An 18,007-nucleotide genomic window follows, 5' to 3' on the forward strand; every position below is an offset into this window, starting at 1 on the left:
AGATACGTTCAAATGAGTAGAGATGGCAGCATGTCCCAGGCTTTATTGACAAAGGAATGTGGTGTCATTATCTATTACTTTGATGGTTCATCAAATCACAATAAGAGAGTCCAGCCTGGAAAGTAATACCAGAGTTTTCTGTCAGCACTTTGCTAAAAATCCATGCCAGCACAAAGAAATATTCCGTGGCTTTTTAAAAGCAAGGTTAATGGTTAGTGTGTAACTCATGGTAAAAACACTTGCCTAGTGTGCAAAAGACTGTGAGTTCAATCCCCTCTGATGCACAAAACACTAAATAAATGAATAACTTTAATCAGTTTATACAAGAGATGATCAGCGTGTTCATTATTTGAAGGTAAACGATGGGCATAGTTTAATTTGCCATTCTAATGAACACTGACCATATGCTATTGTAGAATCCAGTATTTTCAGGCATGGGAGGTACCCTGAGAACCTGGTGTCTATTGGCCTTTTTCCAGAGACAGGGTAGCAGAGATTCAATGTTAATATGTGGCTTGCTCAAGAGAGTCTGGGACAAATTAGAATTTACCTTTTCCAGACTGAGACTTTGAGGCTTAGGTAAACACACCAGTGCTGGGAAAGCAGTGAAGTTGTTTCCCGAAGGCTGCACCCCTCTCTCCGGTGTCGTGGTTGTGAATAGATGTGTCTCATTTGGTTTCATTGCTATGGCTCTATTTCTTATTGGGGAATGTAAAAAGCAACTTCTGTTCTGTCTTAGGAGCTGCACGAACTCTGGCCATACACAACCCAGTGGATTAGCTGCCTCCACTTCCTTCCTATATCTGATTATGTTGTTTTCTCAAGATTCATGGTCTCGTCCCATCTGGAATTGATTCTCTGGAAATCTCTCTATGGGACCTTAAAAACCCACATTGCCTATATGTGATAAATTTGCTTTCACATTTTTTCTGTAATTTCTTTGTAAATAAATTGATAATTGTTCCCAAATGCTTTCTAGATGTGATGGAGAATTCTCCATTAGCTCTCTAGGCTCAGCAGGCTGTTTGCTTTCAACCTCTCTTTCTTCCCACTTCTCCGTGCCCACCTGGCCAATTAATCAAAGTGTCATTGTACAGCCTCTGATTAGCCTTATTGCTGTGTGTTTTCTTGCTTATGTTTTCTCTTTCTCGTGCCCCCAGGAGGCATAAGTCCTCCTTTTCACTGTGTGAATATCCTGAACCATAGTCCTCTTCTTCTGGAAGATACTTGACTGTGTGAAGGGTCAGAGATATGAAAGATTGAGAATGGGGGGTGGGGTGAGGCAATGATATTTGAAGGGTTTAGGGTATAAGGAGTAGTGGATGGAGTTGAAAGGGTGGGAGCAGAGACAGTGAGGGATGTGGGGATTGGAACAGATGGGATGGGATCTTAGAGAGTGAAGGCTGAAGGGATAAAATCTGTGAGAGCTGAGAGGATGAACAATGATAGAATGGGGGCTGAGGGAATGAGGAATAAGGGCCTGAGGAGTGAGAAGATCAGGGCCAAGGCAGCCAGGTGGATCGAGGCTGTGGATATAACATCCTGCAAGAGGTTTGAGTCCCAAGCTCCTGCCTCCTACTGGTTTGTCTACAACTGGCTTCCTTTCTGATCCTTTGTTCCTAATCTATCATTCTGAACTTGCCTCTGACCTTCTCTTGCCTGTAAGACAAGAATTTTGCTTCTGTCTCATCTGCTTATCTAAAGTTTTCACCCTCACAGGCACAATGTAATCTTGTCTGGACCAGCAATGGTGGAAAAATAACTCAAACCTTTTTCTTTTCTGACTTCAGTGCCATCAGAATGAGAGCTAACCTCCGTGAGTGTCCTGGAGATGACATTCTTTCTCTTTTCAAGTAGCACATTGTGTTTTTTCCATTGACTCTTTTTTGGGAGTGGGGGAAATTCAAACATCGTCTAAAACTTGTAAAGCAAAATAAGCAAATTTTGGGGGAAAATAATGTCTTCCTATAAATCAATATAGTATGCTTTGGGGCATTTCTCCCATGGTCAAATACAAGATTTCTGCTTTACAAGACAAACTGAGAGAAATGTAGATTGTCAGAATTTCTTCCTAAAATAAGAGGGGTGTGTGTGTGTGTGTGTGTGTGTGTGTGTGTGTGTGTGTGTGTGTGTGTGTGTTTTCAAAGACAGAGGCATCTGGAAGAAGATCAGAAGGTGATTTGGAAAACAATATCAAGAGAAAGGGTCAATAGAAATTGGAAGTAGATAGCCATGCTGTACAGTTGCCTTCTTTTCCAAGTGAAAAAGACAGAGCTGGGCAAAGTCATATACTAATGTATAAATGGTTCTCACTAGTGAAGTCTTCAGAAACCACTGGGCATCTTAAAGTTTCAGCTCCAACAGTCTTTGTTACTATTTTCTAGTTAAGCAAACACCTATTTTGACACATAAATTACAGAGCCTATGACTAACAATTTTTGTCAAAAATATGAAATCAGTAGAGTGTGGAACCATAATCTTAATGATTACTTTTAAATAAGTAAAATATCTTCTTATAGTCAATAATCAAAGCAAATAGACTCAATACCATGTTTTATCCTTACTCAATAAACAACTCCACAGTCCACCTTGTCACCCACAGAAGCTATCACAGGAGGCTTGCTTCTCTTCCTTCTGTCACCTCCCATATGTGAGTAAAATCCAAGTTCAGGTGGCTTTCAACACGACCAGAGCTTTTTCCTACAGTACCACTGCTGGGGATGTTCCGGTACTTCTAATTTGCATGGCTATCTAAGGGGCCCTTGTCCGTAGATACCATCTCCAATGACTTTACCATGTGGCTACAATGTTGTGGATTTCTTAGATTTGTGGCCTTAAATGACACTGTTTACTGGGAAATTAGAATAATTTCTAGTTAGAAAAAGAATACTTCTTGCATTAAACTTTCACTTCCTTTGTAATATATTTAATGTTCTTCTTCTCTGTAATTAATGGAACCCATCCAATTTTCCATTGTCACAGACTTCCAACCCTACAAAACCCTTCAATCTTTCTGCCCTCAGCAGCCCTCACCTCCATGCCCTCCTCTCAGACCTCTTTCCTTGTGTGTGCTGTTTATCCCAGGCTTGTTCCTTCTTCATGAAGCTTCTGCTGAAAAGCTTCCCTATCCAGGAGTTCTTCCTGGGTCACTAATTGAATGACATTAACAACCCACTCCAAACCCTTGTCTTTCTCTACTGCTTTATTTTCCATAAAATAGTAACCATTATCTGAAGTACTTTAGAAATTTAAAATTCATTATAAATGAATGGTCACTGTTACTCACCACATTAGGCAGTCAGCAATCATCAAGGAAATTGACAAATACATACCATCCTTCCACCTAGCACCGTTGGATATGTATCCTTAATATAACTTATTTTTTCATATTTCAACTTAACATAACTTGAAGGATATTTCAAAACTGTAGAAAGCAGAATAAATTAGAGACCAGCAAAGATTTAATTAGTGAAAGACCACATAAGTAGCATTTTGATGAGCATATATTTCAGTCAACTTTTGAAACTATGAGCATAGATTTTGCAGAACTGATCTCATAGACTAATTTTTAGACTTATATCACACATTGACAGTTAATTAAACATGCTCCTACAGCTTCACTCTTACCACTGTATAGTTCTCCACTTTTCACTTTGCACCTTACTGAGCATGTGACCTAACAACAATGACCGGAGACAAGAACACTGGAAGATATTTATCTAGAGTAGTTCAGTCAGTTAAAGAGAGAAGAAGAGTAAAATGTTCAGGAATACACCAGAACAGAGCTTCTTATTATAAAATACTCTTCTTTGATCAACCAGTTAATAAAAATTATCCATCCAAACTTTAAGAGTACTCAAGACTATTTTCCTATATTGCAGTTGATCATGACAGTTTCTAATTATTTGTTTCTTTAAACTTCTAGATAGAGTCAGGGAAGTGGCTTAATGGGTAAAGCCCTTACTGCAAGTGTGGTGACCTGAGTTCCATCTGCAAACCCCACATAAAGATGGACATGTTGTGCAAGTGCAATCCCAGCATCCCTACAGTGAGATGGGAAAAGATGGGATTATCTCCTGCAGTCTAAAGACTGCCTACTCTTTTATATGCAACAGAAAACAAAAGTCCCCATCTCAAATGCGATGAAAGATGAAGACCAATTTCCAAGGTTTTCCTTTGACATCCACATGTGCACAACTACACACACACACACACACAGAGAGAGAGAGAGAGAGAGAGAGAGAGAGAGAGAGAGAGAGAGAGAGAGAGAGAGAGAAGGAGAGAGAGTGATATGTAAACTAGTATCACCACCATCAATTATAGATTACAGCTTCTCTCTGGCTTAAACACTCAAGTTTCGTTTTTTACACTATTTCTTTTTAGGATAGTGTGATCAGAATTAAAACCTCAAAAACAATTCCAGATCTAAGAAATGGAAGAAACAAGGTCTTTTTGATTTCATGCTATAGAATTTAGTTATATAAAAATAAGAAAGTCAATTTAATGGAGATAAAAGCTTAGCTTACTTTGAAAAGTCTCACAAATGTACTTCTTCTCCAGTATATATCACAGTTTAGTGGATAATTTGAAATGGATTCATCTGTTGCACCATCTGTCAGAAATGCAGTACATCTGCTAAATGTCCAGCAGAATTTGAACTATGTCTCCAAGTAATTCGCCCTTGGTACATGCCGACCGGACAATTTCCTTTTTGATTTACAGTAGCTAGTTATGCAAGTGTGCCTGGGTTTTTAGCTGTACTACATTTGCATTTGCTTCTGAACATAACTATATGACTATCAGAGAGTAAAATAAAATTAATATGAACTAATCTAGATTTAAATCCAAAATATTGACTTTTTCCTCTTCATATTCTATTGTACAGAATGTGTCCAAATTTTTAAATTGGTAAAGTTCATAACAACAGTCTGCCTTATGGGAAAAGAGTGCAGAGGGAAGTCTGTGCAGAGGCAAAAGAATGTCTGTCCAGTAATGTAGATTTTTAAATGGGAAGTAAAAAAGGAACTGTCTTTTAGGAGTTAAAATGGAAAAGTTGAATATGCCTCAATATCCCAAACTAGGTAGTGTTTGCATTCCACAGTTTCAGATGGATTTATTCCCACTGCTGCATCGACTCAGTAAGTAGAGAGCTCATGCTTCCTGTCCAGCTGTGAGGCTGTGGCAAGAGTGGACACAAAATCAGTCACAGTCCCCACTCTCACAGCAGAAAAGCAAAATTATGAATTTGATAGCAAATAGATCATTTCAGATTTCAATTAATACCAAGAAAAACACGAGGCAGTATGATTCCGTAGTAAGTACTATCTAGAAAGTTTGAACATGCAAGTTGAATTGATGACTTTAGCGGAATGGGTCAAAGAGATGATGTGTGACCTGGAATCAGAAAAGGAGCCAGGCACCCAATGAAGGTAGTTCTACCTGGGGAAAATAGCTTATAAGACAAAAGGTATTATAAAAAGAGAAAGGAAAGAGAAACTACAGTTTAATCTTCCAGAAAGAGGAAGAAAATAAAACATTCCTAGAGTTATTGCAATACTGGACCACCCAGAGCCCTAGTGGAGACTGCATTTCATATTCATTGAGATGGGAGGCAAGCAGGAGGCTGTCCAGTAATGCCTTAATCTGATCTCCATTTATAAAAGGTCCATTTGGCAACTGTGAAGAGAATACATTATAAAGAGATAAAGATCAAAGCAGGAAGTAAGTACCCAATAAATATGTATTGAATGGACAAATAGGATGACATGCATGTACTTTACTGAGCCGCATAGCTTGTGAATGGCTGATTATGCATGAGTCTCTTTGGGAACACATATTTAAAACTGTTAGAACATTTTGAATTGAAAGAGGTGGGTCTTATATGACATAGAAGATAGTGGAATTGATATGATGTTATTATAAAGGACATTATCTTAAATCAGATGAAGATTAGGTGTGGGGAGAACTTATTGGTTAGTTTCAGCATTATTAGGAGGTCAGCATAGCTCCCAAATCTAGTACAACAGGTATGAGTTTTAACTGAGGTGAGGTAAGAGATGGTGTATCCTTGAAAGGTCCTTAAAAGCATAGGATTTATAACTAGATATAACTAAGGTTTTGTGGTGACTCTAATATCTTGTAGCAATAAATCTTAAGCTTTGTCTTGGAATTGGTAATAATAACTATCCCAACCAATTATGGTCATAATTCATTTTTAAAAATCCACTCAAAATATTAGTTAATATTTCTTGTCATGAAAGTACTCCATAAATAATTGATATTAATATTTTTATCTACTAATTTAGCTTTAATTATTTCTACCATTAATACATGATCCAAATTGGCAATGATGAGTTTGAAGTGGAGAAGTTTGCCTCATTGAGGTTCTAGAGTACTAAAATGAATAAGGCATTCATTGGTTTTTACTGTGTGGAATGGAAACTCAACAAAAAAAAGCAAGTATGGAGTGCTCGGCCAAAAATATAACATCTGTATCACATCTATCCCGTTGATTATTGCAGAAAAGAGGAGAGAAAGACGGTAAGTAGCAGAAGTTGGGGAGAGTGCTGTGATATAGTATTTTCTGAGCATTCAGGGCCATTGCATACAAGAACTCAAAGAAGTAGTAGTTGCTTGCTTGAGGCTACAAAATATCAAGCAGTCACAATTCCATTGTAGATATGCAAAGAACTCATGTAGCCCTAGCACTATCAGAGGTACTATTGGCAGATGATGCTCGATTGGGAAGGGAGAGTCTGTTTCTTCAGGGATGTGGTCCTAGGTATGTTGCCCTTGCTCCATTGAATTGCCCCATATGTATGAGGGTATAGACAGCATAAATCGGATTCACTGGGCTTTAAGAAATGACTTGAAGTTGGGAAGGGAATGTGAGGTGTCTAGGAAGAAGTGGAAGGAGGTAGTGGGGGTGAATCAAAAATCTATATATACATAAAGTCCTCAAAGAAAAATTAAAATATATTAAAACAAAATTAATAATTATGTGCAATCAGCTCTGTCTGCCAAGAAATAGGAAAGATTCAATGAAAAGTAAAAGAGGGGAGGGAGTGGATTGTTGTTTAACTGAGGAAAACAACTTTATATGTTTTATTGAATGCAAAGTATATGCTCTTAGTTCCTAGTTGAGTTCTACTAAATTAGCACATGACAAAAACACAATTGAACTTCTCTTTTTGGCCACTGTCTCTACAAAGTTGTTTTCTGCTGTGGCATGCAAAAACATATCCATTGTTTATTATTATTATTTTATGTGTATGTGTGTGTCTTAGTTAGGGTCACTATTGCTTTGATGAAACACCATGACCAAAAGCAACTAGGGGAGCAAAGTGCTTATTTTGCTCATTTTTCCACATAACAGTTCATCATCAAAACAATGAGGAACTTATGCAGGGCAGAAACCTGGAGACAGGAGCTGATGCAGAGGCCATGGAGTGCTGCCTACTAGCTTGATTGGCTTACTCATCCTGCTTTCTTAAAGAACCCAGGACTACCAGTCCAGGAATGCCCTGACTTACAATGGGCTGGGCCCTTCACTATGAATAACTAATTAAGAAACTGCCCTACAGGCTTGCCTACAGCTCAATCTTATGAAGATATTTCCTTAACTGAGATTCATTCCTCTTTGAAGACTCTATATTGTGTCAACTTGACATAAGACTAGACTGTATTTGTGCCTGTGTGAGTTTATGTGCACCACATGCATGCAGTAGCCCAGGACACATAGAAAGAAGATGGTATTGGATCACCTGAACTTACAAGGGATTATGATCTGTCAAGTGTGCTCTGGAAACCAAACTTAGGTCTCCTGAATGAATTACAAGTGCTCATAAATGCTGAGTCATTCCTGACCCCAAATTTCATTCTTACATAGATTTTACTGAGAATTAATTCTCAATCCAGTTTTATGTTTCAATAATGATTTGATACTTGCATTTTCTGTCCAAAGAAGTTAACTATGCAATAAAGAATTCAATGCAAATGATAAAAATTCTCTGTGTACTATGAAATATATTAAAATTCAGCAATATCTTCATTGGAATTTATGTGATAGATCACTCTGTAAAAATGTATGTATCCAGAGTGATAATCATTTTTGTAATAATGAACAGATACACATGTACTCTATCTAGCACATGTGTATTTTAGATGTTATTAATACATATATGTAAACACAAGTGTCTCTTTTATTAAAAGTGGCAGTGAATATGAGTATTTACACATGAAGACAAGCCATGAAAAGTATTGCTGTGGGAATGAGAATATTTATCAACCTTGTGTGAAATTTTATAGAAGAGGAAACAAATTGATCTTATTTCCAGGGACAAAAAGCAGGCCAGACTAGAGATGCGGGAGCAAATATCCTTGAGATTGATATATCATCTCTATAGATGGGGGCTTGTGGTGGGGAACAGGGTGGAAATAATACGTGGACAAGAGCAGATTAAATAGAAAGCAATGTTGCCTTGCCCTGAAGGAGGACAAACATTTTTCTAGTACCTCTATCCTATTTTTTAACCTTTTGCTTTTCAATTCCTGAGATTTAAAATAGAAATCATAGAACTGACTAAAAACTGGAAAAGTCCCTCTTAAAAAGTGGGAAATTAAGGAGACAGTACATATCATGGCCTTAAGTAAGTTCCTCAAATTCATGTAACAAGAACTAAAAACTTAAGGAACATGTTCTTTCCACTGCTGTGGTGATGCAAATAACTAATGTTATCTTCAAAGTCATGAGTAGTTCTTAGTCAGTATTCTATTGCAGTGAAGAGACACCATGACCACAGTAACTCTTATAAAAGAAAGCATTTTGTTGGCATTTGCTTATAGTTTCAGAGGTTTAGTCCGTTCTCATCATGACAGAAAACATGGCAGAATGCAGGCAGACATGGTGCTTGAGAAGTAGCTGAGAGGTCTACATCTGGATCAACAGGCAGCAGGAAGTGAAAGACACTGGGGTTGGCTTAGGCTTTGAAAACCTACCACTGGTGACACACTTCCTCCAACAAAGCCACTGCTACTCGAACAAGGCTGCACCTCCTAATTCCTCTCATGTAGAGCCATTCCCTAATAAACAAGCATCTTCACAAAATATATTCGCTATATTCCTATTCAAACCACCACACCAATCTAAGAAGATACCTACCACACAGAGTTAACAAACAAACCAAAGTGCCAGTTTGTCTGATTACCTCGGTATTTAAAGTAAATCATACAAATACTGAAGAAAGGAACTAGAGAGATGGTTTAGTAGCTGAAAGAAAGTACTGTTCTTATATGAGACCTGGGTTCAGTTTCCAGAACTATGTTGGGCAGCTCACAAATGCCTATGACTCCAGCTCCAGAGGATAGGATGCTCTCCTCTGGCCTCCAGAAATACTTCCAGGCACATGCACACACAAAACACTCCCTGAGACACACACACACACACACACACACACACACACACACACACACTCACACACACACACACAATTAAAAAGGAATCAATCTTTTTAAAAGATGTAGTGAAATAAAACGATATTTTTCTGTTACAAAACCTACACATTTTTTAAGGAAAATGCAAAACTTAAAAAAATGAAAATATAAATTGTAGATTAAACTTCATCAAGTTTTGTCCTCTGGGTGTGATTATACACCAGAAAAGTTCTTTGGGGATGAGGGTTTCACAAGGACACAGGGAATGAAGGAGGTAACTTTGTTTTGTATTATAATATAGTGCTAAAGTTAGCAAGACTTTGAGGTGAATAAACAATGCCTAGTCAAATAATGTGTGTCAAGAAAATAAGACAAAAATATCAAGCTTCTGAATGTGCCCCAGTGAAATATGTGTTCAACCAGCTGCTCAAGTTTATGGAATAAAAATAGTAGGCATGTCATAGCTATAAGGAAATCTCTCCTTCACTTCCTTCCTCTCTCTCTTTCCCCTGTCTTCCCTTCCTTCTTTCTAAAAAAGAAATGGAGAAAAACAAGGACTTATATTCATGTGAATAAAATCTCTAAACTATATAATAGATCATGTCCAAGTCTTCTCTTAGCAAATTTAATGCTACTAATAATTTATTTTTAAAAAAATCTTTGAAAGTTTGAAATAATCTCAGTGATTACTAAGGAAAGTACATGGACCATGGCTTCAGTTTTCTTTTCATCCAAATCCTGAACAGGTCCATCAGAGTCCATTAAAAATCACACTTCATTTGTCCCTGGTATTTCCCACTGTCATTGTAGTAATGGGTCTAGACAAATATACCAGCCAAAAACGCAGCAACTGAAAGAGAGGGCACAGGAAGCATTAAGCAAGTGCATATAAAGGTTGGTGAATGAAAAGACAGCACAGAAAGAATCAGAAACAGTGAGCAAAATGTAATGCTGAAGCCCTGGGAAAGTATTGCAGAGTTTGATAAGCGTCAAAGACAGAAGTCTCCCAATAGAATGGTAATCCTAACAAGAAAACCAGGAAGCAGAATCAGCACATGGTTCATTGCGGAATTCAAGACAGTTTCGATCTTACAGAGTAAGGCAGGAGCCTGGTAACTGGAGGTAGAATATGAGCTATCAAGAGACCCAGCCAAGAATTCTTCAATGTCTCCTGACTGGGGAGGAGCTTTCAAAAACCCAATGCAGTGTAATGGTGTAGATAGGGCTGCCATAGCTTCACCCTGGGACATAGACTTAGGACACATGGAGAATGCTGGGAGATGCTTTCCAATAAGAACATACCTCTTCAAGTGAATTTCTTCCCTATATGCAAATGAGATGCTCACTGTCCAGAAAGCCCTATTTGGTTCTAGTGTCCCATCCCTTGTTCTTTAAAGTGTTCTGGTGTGGCTGGCCTTTGCCAACTTCTTCCTGTAACTCCTGACAGCAGAGAGCATGCTCAGCCATTAAAAGGCAAAAGCTACTTCTTATCTGTCAGCCAGCTCTTTCCTCCATTTCATCCTGAGTTAGTACTGCATTCTTATTGCTGTTCTGCCTTCCCGATTGACTGAAATTGTATGAAAATAAAACTCAAGGCCCATCTGCTCCTCTAGTTTTCATCCAAGGTTTCCTGGAAGGAAAGCACCCTGGAATTGAAATATTTGCAATGGCTGCATGAATGCAGAACTGGAATGCATCCGTGCACAGGAACTGCAGTAGTGGATTACCTAGACCTCCCTCTACCTTTATTTATTACTCTATTAAGATGCTCGCCTTCTCTAGGGCTTTGCCGGATGCCCTAGTGTTTCATAACTAGTACATTGAAATGCGTACCATAGCCTAATAGGCAAGTCAAGCTTTTAGAAGTTGCCATATGTCTTAATCATTATTGCAATCAGAATAAAAACAGACGGTTCATCATAACAGGCAGTATGGCAATATACACAGGCCCAAGTGTAACTACAGCAATCAAGAGGGAATTTCACACCCACTGTGACTTCTGAGGATGCTTAAGCTGTTACTTTTTTTTTAGAATCTTCTACCCTTCTTTCCACCTATCTAAAGTTTTCCAGTTCTTCAGACTTTATTCTTTCTGGACACTGTAAGTGGTCACTAGTCATTCCTCTTCTGAATACCTGAGTAGGTGTTAAACTAGTTGGACAGTAAAGATTTCAGCTTCACAGTTCTTAGAAAAGAACTCAGGCAGGCTTGGAGTTGACCTGTGGGTCAGTGTTCTATACTGGAAATTCTCAACATTTTCTTGGCTTCACAGAAACTTAGCTAAATTCCTTCATTATTATGTTGGATATTAGAAAAGGGATGAACTGACATATTCATGATCCCACGCTTCCTTTTTTAAAATAATTTATTTAGCTTTATTTAATGTGCTTTTGTGTGAAGGTGTCAGATCCCAAGGAACTGAAGTTAGACAGTTGTGAGCTGCCATGTGGGTACTGGGAGTTGAACCTGGGTCCTCTGGGAGAACAGTCAGTGCTCTTAACCTCTGGCCCAGGTCACATACTTCTAAGTGAGCCAAAACTAAAGGGCCACTCACCTCAAGATTTCTAGTAATTGATTACATTCTAGTCAACACCAAATTATATTATTAAATATCATTTTTGTGTTGCGTGTTTAATAGTTTTATATAGGCTTGTCTAACAGTTTTATATAGGCTTGTCTACTATGCATTTATGAAAAATAGGATAAATAGACTTTATTGCATAATGTGTTTACAACTGCATAAGTCAGGAAGTAAGACACCAACAATATTTGTAATTAGTGTCATCTAGGAGAAAACACAGTAAATGTAATAGTTTTATATAGTGCTGAAGTTGTATATTGTATTTGAATTAAGAAAAATGTGAGATTGCCAATGCTTAAATTGTGACCATTTTACAGTTAGCGTTAACATAACACATTTTATACACAAACTCTTATTTTTCTTATTCCAACTTCCATAATTAGAATGAGAATTACATGATTTTTAGTTGATTTTTTTAAATTTTAAAATGTAGCTTAAATGATTTCCAATTAATGAAACATATTTGATATTAAAATCAATTGCTACAATATCAGTTTTTTAGACTTTAAAAGTATACTTTTTTATTTTAATTGCATTAGCTAAGAGATCATTAAGGGATTATTATAGACATCATTTTATTTTTGTCAATGTAAATATATATTAAGTTATTAAATACTTTCTTTCAAGAAACCTATCATTTACTGCTGTCAGTTATATGAAGCTTAGACTAGAAAAGATCCTTCCAGCATAGTTCTGTTGATTTTTCTATGCCTCAACTTCTCATCTCCTGATCAATAAATACTCTGATGTTTCTTTCTTTCTTTTTTTTTTTTTTTGTAATACAATTCAGTTCTACATATCAGCCACAGATTCCTTTGTTCTCCCCCCTTTCCGTCCCCCTCACCTTCCCCCCAGCCCACCCACATTCCCACCTCCTCCAAAGCATAGCCTCCCCCGCAGACTGGTAGACTCAGTCCAGGCAGGTGCAGTCCCCTCCTCCCAGGCCAGGCCAAGCCAAGCAACCCTGCATATGCCCCAGGTTTCAAACAGCCAACTCATGCAGTGAGCACAGGACCCGGTCCCACTGCCTGGATGTCTCCCAAACAGATCAAGCCAACCAACTGTCTCACTCATTCAGAGTGTTTCCATTCATTTGACTATTTGTTCCTATGCTTTATCCAACCTTGGTCTCAACAATTCTCGCTCATATAAACCCTCCTCTTTCTCGCTAATTGAACTCCCAGAGATCCACCTGGGGCCTAGTCATGGATCTCTGCATCCAGATCCCTCAGTAGTTGGATGAGGTTTCTAGCTCGACAATTAGGGTGTTTGGCCATCCCATCACCAGAGTAGGTCAGTTCGGGCTGTCTCTCGACCATTGCCAGCAGTCTGTTGTGGGGGTATCTTTGTGGATTTCTGTGGGCCTCTCTAGCACTTTGCTTCTTCCTATTCTCGTGTGGTCTTCATTTACCATGGTTTCCTATTCCTATTACCATGTTCTCCCTCTCTGCTCTTTCTTTATCGAAGAGATTTTCCTTGACAAAACATCCTAGAACAGCAGCTGCCCCTCCCCCACCCACATTGAGCCCTTGACCCTCCCTCTTCCTCAGTGTTAATCATCAACACCATGTGGTTATTGATCTAATTCTTGTCAAGGTGACTTAGCACTCTTAGGGGAAAACATTGCCTCTTCCTCTCCGGCGACTCTGCCATGCTTGCCACAGCACCCTGCCTAACCCCTGTTTAAAGGCACGCACTGACACGGCATGGATTTTAGCACATTTTCCACATGAGGAGATCATCAGGAGGAACACTTCCAGGTTAGATGCAGGAACTGTGCCAAAACCGATTTAAAATTAGAGTCAAAGAATTAAAAACTAGAAAAAAAAAATGCATCTCTGCCTTCTCACGGCTAAATTTAATAATATATTGTAACCATAAACATAAAATCTGCTCATTTAGTGTAGACTATGAACTCATCTCTTTTAACACATATTTTATGTTCATCTTTTCAATCTTTACATTAAATTTTCTGGGGAATTTAATCATACACACCTGTCAGAGTTCCCAGAGGAACTTCGAGAATAACTAAGAAAAACAAGACAACATGTTGTGATCAGGTTTGCTCACTTTCACTTCTAATTTTTAAACACTTGAATGGTGAAGTAGTACATGACGATTCGTTCCTCGGTGCCTGTAGGGATTTAACTACACTTCAGTGAAATCCCAACAAAACTAGTGTATTTTCTCTATTGTTAAAGTTTTTTTTTTTTTTCTTTCTGTTTGTAAGCTTGAGATATGAAAACCATTCAGGAAAATGTTGTTTGATTCCCCATCTTATTAAACAAAACCCTAGGTAATGTGAGCATTTGTTTAGGAATTAAAAAACATCTTTTTGAAAAGAAGTTCTCCATTGTCTTGTAGTTTAACTCTCAATATTTCAGAAAAACTCAAACGTTCAAATAATCCATCAATGACTTCATTCAAATAAGGACACCAAACTTGATAGGAGAGAAAGTCAGCTGAGCAATATAATGCATAAAAAGCCTGTTGGTGCTAAGTGCTGGGAAGGACAGAAGGACAGGAATAGAGAGCTGAGGAGACAGCAGGGGGGCAGCTCTGCCATCTCACAGACCGGGAACATTTGGAATAGCAAATGTGAAGTCTCCTAGCAGGAGGCACTAGCACTGAAGGAAGAGGACAGAAGTCATTGTGTCTAGACAGTGGTGGAGAAGAAGGTGAGGCAGCCACTGTAGGCTCTGAGGCCTTTAACCCCCACTCCATGTGATCATTAGCAGATGCCAGAGCATCTTCTGACTTTGCCTTGAACATTCATTTTGGTGGAGTTGAATCACCAGGGATTCTGGAGCAATGAATGGTTATTTTGTTGTACTTGTTTCGAGAACCCCCCAGAGACCACCAAGGAGCCGGTTTCCAATGCAAGCACATAAGGGTCCTTTCATTCAGGTTCAACCTGGGCCACTGCACAGCAGATGGAAGGCAATGTGGCAGCAGTCACGAGCCCAGGTGTAGAGGGTTTTTATAGGAAAAACCACAAGCCATGAATTGGCAACTTGGGATTGGGTAGAAGGGGCAAGGTGAAGTTTTTGAAACTGGTCTAGACTTTGGGTGCGAAACCACATTTGAAACCATTGAGTTAGACTTTTGGCAGGGAACCACAACCTGCTGAACAGGATTATCTGGACTATTCAGCAGGATTATCTAGATATCTTCAAGGGCCATAAACTACAGACAGGATATCTGCAAGAGGATACTGCTCTGGTCCTTCCTGGAACTGAGGACAGCAGGTGGTCTGAGATGGTGGCCCTTTCCCTAAGATGGAGCCTGTAAAGTTAAGTTCTAGGCCTTCACATATATATCTCACTAATCAAGTATAGACATACCTGAGAGTAAAATGAAGATATTTTACTTAGAATGTTGTTACTTTTCTTAAGGATACTTCAATACTTCTGAGAAAATGGAACACGTGTACAACTACATTCTTCAGTGGGTTAGAGGTATAAGAATTTTGGATATGGGAAATTTGTTTTAAATGTCTTATTTCCCAAAAATACACTATAAAGTAAATAATTCTATATTGATTGCCAAAATTTATACATAGCCTTCCTTGTTCTTTTCTTCATGTTATACTGGATCCATATGTATATTTGTTTACATAGACACATGTAATTTTAACTAGATTCTAAACATTGGAGAGAGCACATAGTTTATGTAGTTTTTTTTTTGCTTTATTTTGATTTTTCTTACTGATAATATGTGAGTGGATGAGGAAGAATTGAATGAGCATGGTGTTATGAAAGAGGATATAAAGCTAATTGTTTTCTAATTTTCATTCTGTCATGAATTTTTCTTCTGTTTTGATAGTGTCTAAAAAAATAAAATATATTTAATACCGAAAGTGTAAAATTTAATGTGAAGCTCCATAGCTTCTGTTCCAAATGACTATTCTAACTGTAGGAATTCATTGAATTGTAGAGACTTTGGGTCAGATTAATTTTAATTTAATTTTTTATTTATTTGTAATAATTTTAATAATAAAGTTTATAAAATAAAAATTCCTTTCTTAGTAGCTCCAGACTCATAGTGACATTTTTGTGAGGATCCATTTTCTCTCATGGAGACAGAAGATATTAAAGCAGCAAGATGGTCAGTAGGAGGGCTGTGCAGGTTTTAGGACCACAGCTGCTGCTGCTGACTCCTTGAATTAGGTCTGCTGCCCTGGAGGTGAGAGGTCAGGGGTTAGGACAGTCCAAGAGGACAAATGTAGCCCTGGATGTACTCTATCAGAGGGAGGATAGACTAAGAGGAGAACAAAGAGATGGGTCCTGAACACTAGGAAAATTTATCAATTAGGAGATTAAGAAGTATACATGAAAAGAACCAAGAGGAAACAGCTAAGAAGAGATGATGTTAAAAAAAAAAAAAAAGTTAATGGCATTGTAAAAGCCATGAGTAGATAGTACTACAGATAGATTCAAGACAGAGATTGGTGACTTTATAGATAGTAATCCTTTCATGCTGGCTATTATTCTTTTTCTTCATTATGATCAGCTATTTCTTTTCTTCATTAGTAAGAACATTTAACACATAACCTTCTATCTCAAATATTTAGGTACCCAAGACAGTATTATCATCTGCAGGCTCAATGTGATACATCTAACCTCCAGATCTTACATATCCCGCACAACTGAAATAATACATGTTGATTAGCGACTTCCAGCCTCTTGCTTTGGGTACTTTTACTAGGTTTCTTTCTAACCTCACTTCTTCATCTTTCCTTGTTTCCCATCTTCTGTCTCTGAACATTTCTACGTGATGTCAGGTACAAAAGCTAGTCATGAAATAACTGGATTCTACCCATGATCCTTAAAGACCAAATCTGAGTTGTGATCCTCTTGAAGCAATGCTGTTACTTCAGGCTATTACATTCCAATGGTTTAAACTGTTTCTGTAGTTTATCATAATGGGTACAACTGAGATATGTAAATTGTGATCATTGGTGGAGTCAGGGTTTTTTGGTGGACTTTAAAGTCTGTACTATATTAAATAATTATTTTAGTTATTTTAATGTGTGTGTGTGTGTGTGTGTGTGTGTGTGTGTGTGTGTGTGTATACGTACATATGCATGTGCCTGCCATGGAGGTCAGAAAAGGGCATCAGATTTCCTGAACCTGTAGCTAGAGGTGGTTGTGACTCACCCCATCCATGCAAGTGCTAGACATTGAATCTGGCTCCTCTGCAGGATCAGCAAGTGCTTTCAACAGCCTAGCCACATCGCCATCCCCTTGGTAGTTAACAAGCACAAACTAGTTATTTTCTGAAGAACTGGAGTTTACTTAGCTTTTTCTGTCTCTTCCTTTTCCAGAAAAATGTGATGAGCCGCTCATTTCTGGGCTTCACCACATGTCCTTCAGCAGCTCCTCCTCACTGTCTAGCAGCTATTCACCTGGCTATGCCAAGATCAACAAGCGAGGAGGTAAGAGACGTTTGATTCCTTTGTGATTAGAAACATGGCACACCTGTAAGTGAGCATTGACATATGCATTAACACAACCAATATTACCAATCATGTAAACTCATGATTGTCAGGCCTACTAGATGACCTACAAATATCATATATATATGTGTGTGTGTGTGTGTGTGTGTGTGTGTGTGTGTGTGTATACACACACACACACATATATATATATATATATATATATATATATATATATATATATGCGCTCCAAATGAAACAAGGTAAGTCAATGTGTATGACATTTGAAGTCATCTCTGGAAATATGTTGAAAACAACACAAACATTCTTTCTTAAAGAAATACTTTTTGGTCCAAAAGTACTTAACCAAATCAGATGTTTTTTGTTTGTTTGTTTGTTTTTGTTTTTGTTTTTGTTTTTTAAATGACTCCCAATAAGTATCTATGTATATAAGTAAAAATACATTATAAATATTCTGATTTTTCTATGTATATTGATGTACATTGTTTCTGTTGCAAATATAGGATAAAAAGGATGAGAATTTCCCAAGTGTTTAG

At 37.9% G+C, this 18,007-nt stretch overlaps 1 protein-coding gene across 1 annotated transcript in view; it reads left to right on the plus strand.

Annotated features, from left to right (window-relative positions):
• Positions 1 to 16,789: 16,789 nt before the first annotated feature.
• Cntnap2 (contactin associated protein 2) overlaps positions 16,790 to 18,007 on the plus strand; it is a 1,432,736-nt gene continuing 1,431,518 nt past the window's right edge. Inside the window, exons 1-2 of the mRNA XM_059257035.1 lie at positions 16,790 to 16,796; positions 17,340 to 17,450. Coding sequence (XP_059113018.1) covers positions 16,790 to 16,796; positions 17,340 to 17,450 — 118 coding nt within the window. The remainder of the gene's footprint in view (positions 16,797 to 17,339; positions 17,451 to 18,007) is intronic.

Source organism: Peromyscus eremicus, chromosome 3, assembly GCF_949786415.1.
Source record: "Peromyscus eremicus chromosome 3, PerEre_H2_v1, whole genome shotgun sequence".
In the NCBI taxonomy this organism is placed as follows: domain Eukaryota; kingdom Metazoa; phylum Chordata; class Mammalia; order Rodentia; family Cricetidae; genus Peromyscus; species Peromyscus eremicus.